At 42.4% G+C, this 12,394-nt stretch overlaps 1 protein-coding gene across 5 annotated transcripts in view; it reads left to right on the forward strand.

The window, feature by feature from the left end:
• MYO1B (myosin IB) overlaps positions 1-12,394 on the forward strand; it is a 911,317-nt gene that overhangs the window by 755,656 nt on the left and 143,267 nt on the right. For 3 of the 5 annotated variants that reach the window (XM_078680405.1, XM_078680401.1, XM_078680400.1), the window contains exons 22-23: positions 5,137-5,223; positions 6,181-6,267. In XM_078680405.1, coding sequence (XP_078536531.1) covers positions 5,137-5,223; positions 6,181-6,267 — 174 coding nt within the window. The remainder of the gene's footprint in view (positions 1-5,136; positions 5,224-6,180; positions 6,268-12,394) is intronic. The other 2 variants (XM_078680402.1, XM_078680404.1) reach the window with 1 other exon arrangement.

Raw genomic sequence — 12,394 nt, forward strand, 5'->3', positions numbered from 1 at the left:
GCATGTATTCCTTTAAAATTTTATCTCAATTTATATACATTGGATTTTTCTCAAGTTGGTCTTGTTTTGTTAAGAATATAATCTATTTTTCTAAACCTGTTTGGAGGCTTTTTGTGATGTATTCATTATGTTACTATACGTGTGTGTTGCACAAATACACATTGCCTCTTTAGAAAAGCCTGGCTGCTCTGTGTCAAGCTACCAGAGGGTGAGCACAGGTTATCTTTTAATGTGTATCTAGCTTACCCTGACTAGAATGGTGTTTCCAGCCTGGCCTGGGTGCATACCTCAGCCAACCAGGAATCCCATTTCTGATACAGCTGCAGACACTATTCTGGTTAACTCTACGAGAAAGAAAGCCAACATCCACTTTTATCGGGCACCTATCAGAAAAATAGAGCAATAGGGTAGAGATGGTCCGATGCAAGATGGAGAGAGCAGGCACCATACACTGGTGGGGAGCAAATTCCAGTGCACTGCTCAACAGATATGGCTGTCAGCATTGGGAGAAGATGGAAAAGGTAATGCAACCCTTCCCAGAACTATATAAAAAGAGGAAAAATGCAGGTATAAGAAGGAAATAAATCTCTCTAATTACCTGAAGTTTGTTCTGGACGCAGCAGACACAGCCATCAGGCAGATGTGCTCTAGCAGATTCCTAAGAAGGCATGCCTGGCTGAGGTTGTAGGGGTTCTAACAAAAGGTTGAGGCCACAATAAACATGACTGTCACAGGGGAAACCTCTTTAGAATGGGAGTGGACAAGTGACGGGACAGGATAAAATAGGGCAATGATACAATAAAGCAGTTGGGGGCCTTGAAGCTCAGAGTGCCATCCCAAAGAGGAACCACACCCAGCCATAGATTCACCACAAAGGGAGACACACAGCCTGCTGCACCCTACACCTCCTTTATAGCACAGACTAGAGCTCAGAGCACTGCACCACAGTACCAAAAGAGCTGTTTACAACAAAAGTAAAAAGTGACCAAGCTCTCATAAAATAAAATATAGTCAATCAATTTTCCTGCAATTTGTTGGCCTCCTTCTTCCAAGACTAGGTTAAAGCAGTTTATAACATATATTAGTGAGTTATATTCTTGACCAAAATCAACATTAGCTAGAAGGGAGGGGGCAACATGTGTTCCACTAAGGAGATGCACCCACATTGCTCTCTCTTGAAGCGGAAAAGGAACATGAATGTACAGCTGGATGGTTGATGGTAAGCTTTATTTAAGCAAGTATTTCCCTACAGCACAAGGTTAGCTGCTTGTCCTTTGTCAGCCAGTCTCTTACTACCTTTCTTAGAATCTCCTCACCCTCACAGGAAGGTGGAACTCGAGTGGAGATCGTGTTCCACATTCCTCACAAAGTAAGTGAAAATAGAAACCAATTGTAACACATTCCCTCCCCTTACCACAACCAAACTAAAATTAATTACATGACAAAGAGTAGAACAAACAAGATAACAAACAAAAAAATGATTGATAATTCCAGAAATGGATGACCAGGCAGCCAATGAAGGTTCTAAGCCTTTACATATTCATCTAGATATCCTGGCAGGTGTCGAAATCTGCTACACCTTGTCCTCTCCACAATAGCATCACCAGGACCAATATTGGCACATGCATCGCCTCTGTTCTGTGAAGACATCTTCACGTCCAACCCATGCATCAAGGAAGGGTTAAAATCATCAAACATCAACATAAAAGCACTGTTAGAAGGCAACATTTCCTGCTCCACTTTCAGACTGCATCCCCGTCTCATTTCTGGTACAATGCCACATGCCTATAGTTCCACCTCTCACCATTCTCCAACACCACAGAATGATGTAGAGTTCGTACATCTCTAAAGAGCCCTTTGAATTTAAATAAATCATCCCCACAGCTTTCACCCATTCACCTTGCAAGATGCGTTGACATGGCATGCTGCCATACACTACTTTATTATTTTATTTATTTTTTATTTTTGGAGTTTTCTATAGCGCTGGCCAGACCCGAGGGTATCGGAGCGCTTTACAATCGAACTGGAGGGCACAAGTGTAGAACAGTATATCAAGAAAAAGATTCATACGAGTTCAAGGATTAACATTGTTATTTGGCGCCTGAGGGGCGTATTTGAGGTAGTGACTTTGAGGTAGTCATAGTTGCAGTGAGGGCTGCTGAGGTAGAGTTCGGGAATGCACGGTTGAGGTAGAGGATTTTCAGGCGTCTCTTGAAATCTGGAAAGGAAGGGGTAGTCCTGGTGTCCACTGGGATGGAGTTCCAGATTTTTGGGGTGTTGCCGGCAAACGAGCGAGTTGCGTTTTTTTGTTTCCGGGTTTTCAGGGGGATTAGTAGTAGGGAGTTTGAACTTCTGAGGTTTCTGGATTGGCCTGCTTTCTTGAGCTTGGAGGCTAGGTATTCCGGTTTCCCTGTGTGCAAGGCTTTGTGTGTAAGACAGGCCGTTCTGAAGCTGGCGCGCATTTCCATTGGGAGCCATTTTAAGTCTTTGAGTGCGGGGATATGTGGTCGAATTTCTTTGCCCCTGAGACCATTCTGGCAGCTGCATTGAGGGTGGTTTTCATTGGTGCTAGGTGTGATAGGGCTGTGCCTGATAAGGTTGCGATTCCATAGTCCAGTCTGGACAGCACCAGAGATTGGGTGGCTAGTTGGAGATCCCTCTGCGGGATGTGAGGTTTGATTTTGTTGAGGAGCTTCAGATTGAGGAAGGCGCTCTTTGCGGAGTTCTTAATGTGATTTGTCATTGAAAGTTTGTGGTCAAGGGTGATTCCCAGAGATTTTACTGGGTTAGTCAGTGTGAGATTTCCATTGAGAGCATTAATAGCTTTCACCCATTCCGTGATTTGGGGGTTGTCGTCCTTGTTGGAGATGAGGAGGAATTCGGTTTTTCCTTGATTGAGTTTGAGGTGGTTCGTCCCAAGCCAGGCTTGGATTTCTTTGAGAGTGCTGTTGAGCCTTAGGATGTCGTTGAAGGAGGTGGTTTCTATGTAGATCTGTGTGTCATCTGCGTAGAGATGGAAGGGGATGTTGGCTTTCTTCAGTATGATGGTGAGGGGTACCATGTATATGTTAAACAGTTGAGGAGAGAGAACGGATCCTTGGGGAACCCCTCTGGTCACGGGGAGAGGGTCGGATGTGAAGGATTTTATTTTTACTCTTTGGAATCGGTTCTGAAAGAAGGAGTCAAACCATTGCAGGACCACATCGTTTGCACCCACTCTTTCCTTGAGGGCCTTGATGAGGAGCTTGTGGTCAACCGGTTCGAAGGCCGCTGACAGGTCTAGGAGGATGAGTAGGCAGCACTGATCCGTGTCAAGGGATTTGCGGATGTCATCTACTATGTTCAGGATTGCGGTTTCAGTGCTGTATCCTTTTCTGAAGCCTGATTGATTGTGATCAAGAAGGTTGATGTTGTCAAGCTGGTTGTTGAGTTGGCGTAGTACACATTTTTCTAGGATTTTGGCTAGAAAAGGCAGACTTGAGACTGGTCTGAAGTTGTTGAGGTCGTTGGGGGTCTAAGCCTGGTTTCTTCAGGAGGGGAGTCACCTGGCTGACTTTGAGACAGTCCGGGATGGTGCCAGTCTTTAGGGAGCTGTTGATGATTTCACACCAGAGTGGGGCAAGGGTGAGTTTGAGGTCTTTGGCCATTTGGGAGGGAATGGGGTCGAGGTTGTGGGAGGAGGGTTTGGAGGATGAGATTAGATTGAGGATCTCGGCTTCATGGACGAGGTTGAAGGAGGACCATGCGGTAGCGGTGGGGTCTGTGGAGGTGGTGTCTGTTGATGTTGGATCGATGTTGGTCGACGCGGGAGGGCTGAAGTCTAGGGATAGTTCGATCTTGGCTATTTTATCGTTGAAGAAGGTGACGAAGTTGTCACATAGAGTTTTGGAGGGTTGTACAAGGGCAGTGGTTGGCTTGGATGTTTGTTTTTTTATGATGTCGAAGAGTTCTCTGGGTCTGTTTTTTGCCTTGTCAAGCGCATTGCAGAAGAAGTTAGTTTTTTCTCTGTTGATATGATTTTTGTACCTGCTTCGAACTACTGGTTGCTTACCAGAACGCTGTACCATTTCCTTAATCCATGTGGGGACTAATTTCGTCCCAGCAACCAGCCACTTATCAACTCAAAGCGTGTCTTACTTGTCACTCCATGTACACGCAACCAGTCCACAACATTTCTGAAATCATGACCCTCTCATCTCCCCCAGCAGCTAACGCCATCTGAATGGTACCCTTAATCTTATGATTTGCCCTCTCAACCATTCCATTCCCTTGGGTATTGTCAAGTGAAGTTCGATTGTGCCGAATCCCAGAGGCCTCCAGAAATACTCGCATTTACTGAGATTTCAACTGCGTGCTGTTGTCTGTAACAACCATTGAAGGTATCCCTTCCTCACACCAAACCTCTTTCAACACATTCATGGTCACCTTGGTAGTGACCTCCTTCATGAATTTTACATCTAACCACTTACAATACACATCAACAAGCCCTATCGCAAACCTCAAATCACTTTATTTAATCAACTATTTCCCTGAGCACAAGGACAGTTGCCCCTCCTTTGCCAGCCAGTCTCTAGCTGCCTTTCTTGGACTCTCCTCACACTCACAGGAATGTGGAACTCGAGCGGAGATCGTGTTCCACATTCCTCAGAAAGTTAGTGAAGATGGAAATCAAGTGCAACACTCTCCATATCATACCACCACCAGCAGCTGAGAAGGCACATCACCTTTATTGAGCGACATTGATGCCCAGCATTTCAGGTGCATTTGTGAGAGTGGTAGGTGCCTTTCTAAAGGCACTGCACTCTCAATGTAGTTTGCAAGCACAACACTTACCTGTAGCTACTTTTATTCACTACAATTATTTAATTTGCAAGATGTAAGGCATATTTATAACCTCACTGAGGCATATAAGTTGTGAGTGAGGTGGAGAGAGAATTGTAGGTATAATGATACCTTTAATACTAGTGAAAATACACAAGATTCCCTTCCTGATTACTAGCTAAAATGCATGTAAATTTATGAAAAATACCAAAGGTGGAGAATATTATTTACACCAGATCGACATTTTTGACTTGGTTACAATGCTCTATTTGGTGAATGAAATATTGACTCATTTTCTTAATCAATTCTACATAGGCTCGAAAGATTTTGCGTGAACTGAAGCATCAGAAGAGGTGTAAAGAAGCTGTTACAACTATTGCGGCATACTGGCATGGTACCCAGGTATGGAATGTCAAAAACCTATTTCTTTTAGCTCGTGCTGTAGGTGGTGAACTGCTGTTATACATCTGTAATGTCTCACAATGTGAGTAGGGTAAGCACTAAGACAATTTTCTAAACTGCAGCTAATCTCAACTCTGAACTTAGAAAGAGTGGACTGTTCTGGTGGTCTCCTGTGTGGTGCTTACTCAGACAGTTTACTAATATCAGTTAATACACAATACAAGTGATCCACAAATCACTTGTTGTTCAAAATTACACATTTGTCTCATTAATACTGGGTTCATACAAGATCCTGGTATTCTTGGCCCTGCTGCAAACCGATCATTGGTTAAGGATAGAATATGTTTAGAAAATATAACCTCATGCAATTCTCCTGGAATTTTGCACATAGGAAATGTTGTAATAACATATTTCTTTTATAACACTTATTCCTTCACTTTTGCCTTTCCTAAGTACTGCAAATAATATACTTTACTATTACCCAGGTTAATGATAGTCAATTTCTTTACTTTGGTAGTATGTCAATGTTTAACCTTAAGATCACTGCAGAGGTGAGTATGTAAGTTACTGAGCACTCTTTTAGCTAAAGTTAAATATTTTGTCACTCAACCTTTTACATGTAGTAGGATTGGTGGAAAATGCTATTGCACGCTCATTTAAAGGCATACTAACAGATGCAAAACTGTTTAGATTAAGTCGGGGGCTGAAGGTTTCCTGGAGGCCTGTGCATCCAAGGAAGGGGATTTATGTCCAGACCTTCGAATGACCATGCATTTGTGATTTAAATTCATTCCCACTGCTCACTTGCTTAAAGATGCTTCACACAGGACCACTTGATTCTTCACATAACTTTTAGGTTTTAAGTAACTAACTCATACTCCACTGACTCCCAAATGGAGCCAACAGTAATGTTTTTTTTCCGTGAGGTTTTTAATGCTATTTTCAAATGCACTACAGGCGCGAAGGGAACTGAGACGTCTGAAAGAAGAGGCTAGAAATAAACATGCTTTTGCTGTTATTTGGGCTTTCTGGCTTGGATTGAAGGTACTATATGCATACCGTACATCCAGTGTCCCCTTTTAATAACTAACCCTCCCAGTCTTAAAACGTAGTGAGCATTAACATCTAATCTAACTCAGGTGCATGACTTTACTGCTCAAAGTTTAGGAGCTGATTGAATTCATGCGTGTTTCTTAAACTAAAAAATATTAGCATGTTTCATACTAAAATTACTAATTTTTATTATGAACCGTTCAGGAAGGTGTGAATGCCATTGGATACAAGTGTAAACGTTTTCATTAAGTCTGCTGCATGTGTCTTTTTGTTTGTTTTTGAGCTGTGTACTTTATTTCTAATAATTAAGCATGATTTTGTTTTGCAAGTTGAAGTAATCAGGACTCCAAACACATTGGAAATCAAACAATGAGGTTTTTGTTTGATTTCACTCCTTTATGGGATTCCGGAATTAATAATATATCCTACATTTTAGGGAGTATGTGTATTTTGATGATTACATGTAATGCTGTTACGGCATACCTTTCTCACCATATCCACCATCATTTTGTATTTGTATTTGTATTTGTATTTTTGATTTGTAGAGCGCCTTATCAACCAGGGGTCTCTAAGCGCTTAGCGGCGAGTGGACACCAAGTTGTAGCGGGAAGACAGGCTAGCTGGTACCCCATGCCTCTTGGAAGAGCACGGTTTTTAACTTTTTCCTGAAAGGCAGGAGCTTTGTTTCTTTGCGTAGGTTCTCAGGCAGTTGATTCCATGCTTTTGGAATTGTGTGGGAGAACGTATGTCCTCCGAGGGAGGACAGTTTAAACCTTGGGCAGATCAATAGTGCAGCCTCTGCTGAACGTAAGTTCCTGCTAGGGGCATATGGGACAAGGCGTTTTTTAATATATTTAGGGGCTTGCCCATATAAGGCTTTCTGCGTGATGCATAAGCCTTTGAACTTGGCCCGTTGATTCACTGGCAACCAGTGAAGTTCACGAAGGAGGGGGGTAGCAGGGGTCCTTCTTGGTTTATTAAAGATGAGTCTGGCCGCGTCATTCATGACGATCTGAAGTCTGTTCATTAATTTTTTCGTGATGCCGAAATACATGACGTTGCCGTAGTCCAGCCGTGCCAGGATTAATGCTGACACTGCTCTCCTGAGAGTGTCCGCCTTCAGGATGGGAGACAGTTTGCGTAGTTGTCTCAACAGGCCTACACAAGTGCCCACCACCGCTGAAACCTGGGCTGACATAGTGAGGTTGGTGTCGATAACTATGCCAAGGCTTTTCACTGTTACTGCCGGTACTGGGGGGTTTCCTAATTCCGTGGGCCATAAGAGGTCACTCCAAGGGCTAGATGATGTTGTGATTGCAAGCACCTCCGTCTTGTCAGAGTTAATCTTTAGAAAGTTTGCCGTCATCCAGTTGACGGTAAATTTTATAATCCGCTTCAATTGGTCCTTGAGCAGACCTAATTGTGGGGCCCTTTCTCTATTAGGTAATTTGTGTTGGAAATTTTGGAGCGTGGCAGAACCACTTAGGGATCATTTAAATAAATGCCAAAATCGAGGTAATGGTTTGTTTTGCAACTTGTTTAAAATCATATTGTAATTTATCCTGATGTGACTCGTTTCTCTGCTGCATTGAACTTGATGCAATATTCCGATGAAAGCACATCTAGAAATTCTCGGTGTTGCTAGTCTACTCAAAAGTCGCTTGTTGATTGTGTGTTCAACATGATGCCATGTGGTCATTTGATAGTTCTTGTCGAAGCTGGGCTGACATGTTGACAATGTGTGGACAAAGTTGAACTGCTAAACATTTGTGTGTATCTTAGTAGCCCCCTAAAGAGTGCAGATATACAGAGTGGTGAATCACTTTGATTGACTACTTTTATTTCGGGGTGCACATCTTCTTTGCTGCTGGCAGTTTTACCAGTATACATGTTGCATGGAAGGTTAGACTGTGCAATATGTACTAGTGCATAAGGCTGAACCAGTCGTCCAAGATTTTTCTGAAGTAAAATTCCTGTTGAGAAACATCACGCAAATCTTAGCAAAAATAAGAGTTCTGGTCCGGTAGACAATGTGATCTGCTGTCCTTTTTTCAATTATTTCGTGGTACATATCATTGGAAGACCCACATCAAAAACCAAAAATATTCGACCAATGCAGAGGTGTTTGGCCCAGCAGTTATTTTGTGTTCAAACCAAGCTTTTCAGGTCCAGTTGTAAATCTATTACCTGGTTAAAGATTAGACCACTCCTAGCAACTTGGAGAATATTTAATAATAATAACCAATACATTAGTTATTAAATTTGGTTATGTGGATTACGGTCTGCTTCATGTTTAAAAGGGTTAATGGTGCCTTAGAAAAATTGTAACCCTTTATCAATATTTGTTTCATTTCTATATTTGAAGAAAAATTTGAGAGACTTAGAACTATATTCTCTGATCCTAGTTAGCAATTCCAAAGTATTTTATATTTATAGCAATTTTTAGGGACCACTCATGTACAAAGTTTAAATCTAGAAGCTGTCTAATTATACCAAATGTATGTACAGTTGCTTTGACCAAACCTGCAATAAGTGTTCCTACACCTGTGTCTCAACCTATCACCATTTGCCTTATCACCATTTGCCTTTAACAAGTAAATCTTTGTCACTTCTGTCATATGCAATGACTAGAAAACTACTGATCATGTTTATTTTAATAGGTTTTTTAATTTTCCATTGTAGTAAAAGAAAAATGTCATCTATCATTATAGTAATTGCCTCAGAGGAATTCTGAGCTTTGGTATATGTTTTACATCAGTTGCAAAGACAACTAGAAAGCCTTGAAAGACTTTAGTGCTTTATGCTTCATAACGACATCCGTTTAAGTGGGTGCCATTGAAAAAGTTACAAAATAAGGATTAGTTGTCAGAAGTAGCCAGAACATATTCTAAGGTGGGACCAAGGAGTTGGAACAGAAAAAGGATCTAGGGTTGGTAAGAATGATAAGAGAAGACTGTGCTGACCTATTCAGCATCCATCCAATAGCAAAAAAAATAAAAAGCATGAATCAAAGAAAAATGCCCAGATTTAATCAGATTTTGGTAATTATCACATGTATTACCAAAACATCTTTCCAAAGCAGCATTTAGGCTTGAAAATCTGATATTTCACTTCGACCTCAGATGATTGAAGAGAGGTATTCCTTACACCTGTTTTCATTCACTTCTGCTTTGCGATATTAGTGTGCTTACACTAGGGGAGTTCATGCAACAGCCATGTTTTAGTATACTAACTTTGTGAACATAGCACCAAACTAGGGACAGGGCTTACAGTCCATGCATGGCGGAAAGTATTTAAAAGGCAGGCTGGTACCCCCCCTTCCCTTGATACCGGTGGAATGGTGTCACTTGTTTTGTCAGCATAGAAAAAGAAGTGCTACAAGCCCTTGCAACACTCAACATTACTAAAATGGGTTATTTACTTTCTGATGGTAGAGCCCGAAGGTGGGGCGAGATTGAAGATGAAAGGCACAACTTCACGCCACTCTCACAGTTTCACTTTTACAGGGTCAGGCATGCAGTGCGTGAGCTGCTTGGCGATGATAGTCAGGATCCCTCTGAGTTGGTTTCCCTCTCTTTCCTTCTGCACTCCGCCTCTCCCAACAAGATGGTATCTACTATTTATGATATGTCGCAAGAATTCAGAAGGACACAATTCATCAAGGTCAGGCTGGAATGGCAGAATGATTTGGGGGTGGCTTTGGACGAGAGCACTTGGCAGTACTACTGTGAGGTTACTCAGCACATTTCACTAAATGGAAGGCATCGCCTCATCCATTTTAAGTTCCTCAATAGAGTCTATTAAACTCCGGAGAGATTGCTCTGATACGGGGTAAGGGACACAACTGACTGTGAGCGATGCAAAGCTACCACGGCTGGGTTCATGCATGTTTCCTGGTTCTGCCTGAGAATCGCAGAATTCTGGGGCCAGATTTCTAAACCTCAAGCAAAATCACGGGGCTACTGGCTTTACTGGGCTTCACTAGAAAACTACAGAAAGGTGTAAGGCGGTTAATAGCAATGGGACTACATCTTGTCAAGCGTAGAATTGCGATGCGTTGGGCCCGGGGGTTGGCTCCGTCCGCAGCGGACTGGTCCATGGACATGTTATAATGTAATACGCAGTCAGAGTTGTACAATGAACTATTACCCCCTTAAAATCGTCCCAAAAGTTTATGGGGATTATGTCAGCAATACCTGGTTGGGAAAGAAACAGGTGAATCGGAAGGGAATGATCTTGTTTGTTTATGCTAGTCGGATATATGAATAGCTCCGGTATTAATGTCACACCTGAGTTAGATGGGAGTTAATGTATATAAGGGATGTCTGTGTCCAGCATAAAGAATGTAAGTGATCCGATACATGAGGTTACGTGTTTGCAATGCCCCAAACAGTGATGTTCACTGTCTGTGTAATTTGCTTTCAGTATAAGTTTTATCCAGTTCATATTATTGCACACTATGTAATGCTAATGTTTTACTGTAACATTTCTAAATAAAATAATAAATAAAAAAACTAGGGCTAAGGCTTGGGAGGAAAATGTTAGCCACTAATTACTTTAACTATAATACTGGCATTTATAACTGTGTGATGAATATCATTCCTCAAACGACTACAGATAACGGACGTTTAGTTGATAGTGTCCCCAGAGGTTCTTATTTTCCTGGCCAATTACTCTTGGTTTAGAACATGACTTTGTTCCTGTTAGTATACAACGTAAGATATCTAGTGGACCATGGCATGCTCTTATACTTTTTTTTTTGTAACCTTACTTGTTGGTTGTTGGTGTGGTCATCGTAAAGATACACTTTTAACCTTTTTGTATCGGACAGTAAATATTTGTTTTTGCAATATGTGTCACAGCGTGCGTTACATGAAATTCTTTGTTTTGACAATCCTTCTTTCAGTGTTGCTTGTGTAATGTCAGAGCCATCTATAGTCAAGTTGCACTCAATATCTGCGGCTGCAGTTTAACACACTATACTCCCTCATATCTTAGTATGTCATGAAAGAAAGTAGCAGGCAGTCTTAAACTAGAAATTTGTTCAATTTCCAGGTGTTGTTCTTCTAGGAAGTCTGTGCGGTGGGCCTGGTCACAGTGTTTATGTAAGTTTGGGGAATGTGCAATTATCTGGTTGGTGTCATGGCACGAGGCAAGCCTTCATGGACCATTAGATCAGGTTGTTAAGCGGGATACTAGTGATTGTTACTCACTGGGTCATCTAGGCAGCAGCCCCTATTCTTCAGCATCAAGAAGCTGGTAACCACCTCCACCCACTGTTCTGCAAGTGGTGGTTTACGGAGCCCTCTCCATTTCTCTTCCCTTAAGGCCCCCCTCCATGTTCGGCCAATTTTTAACATCTCTTTTTCACCTGCTGTGTGGGGGGCCAGTCGAAGATTGCTAGAGATGCTCTATATCCCTGCTGGTCACTCCTAAAGCAAAGTCCAGAAATCTGTTGCCCACCTTCTTCTGTGTTTGCTTGCTATATAGACCCAGAAGTCATGTCTGCCCAGGCTGTGCTCTAGGGCTACTGTGCATCCAGAATTTTACCACTATGGGCAGTCCCACACCTTGTGCAGAAAGTCCACGTTAGCCCGGGTGCAACGTGGGCAACTGGAGTCTGCGGTGTGTAGCATCACATTTAGTCCGGGTGGGGGTAAGATATGGGCAGTGCAAATAATTGAACTGGGTGTATTTAAATCAGGTGTTGCGAGTGGAGGTGTACATGCATTTCAAGGTCTGTTCCCATTCTTCCCCTCAAATTGTATACCAATGTGGGTCTCCCATTTTGCCCCTAGGGCTGGCTTGGCATCTATCATCATGGTCTGCATCATTTTATATAACCAGGATATTAAATGGCTACCATTTCCAAATATCAAGTGTCTGCACAAGGTAATGTGTGAAGTTTGCGGGACTAGGGTTCCAAAGAGTCCATGCAGCATCTGCACTGCACTCAGTAAACTAGGAACGGGCCATCTCAGACGTCACTCCTGGGAGTACTCTCCTCCAACGCGCAGAATGAGACTTCAGAGGAGGAGTCACCTAGCATCACTGTCTGCCTCTGCCCTAGCTACCATTTGTCAGGCTGTCAGAAAGCCGCCTTTTGGTAGAGGTAGCT

Source organism: Lissotriton helveticus, chromosome 3_1 (genome assembly GCF_964261635.1).
Source record: "Lissotriton helveticus chromosome 3_1, aLisHel1.1, whole genome shotgun sequence".
Lineage (NCBI taxonomy): Eukaryota > Metazoa > Chordata > Amphibia > Caudata > Salamandridae > Lissotriton > Lissotriton helveticus.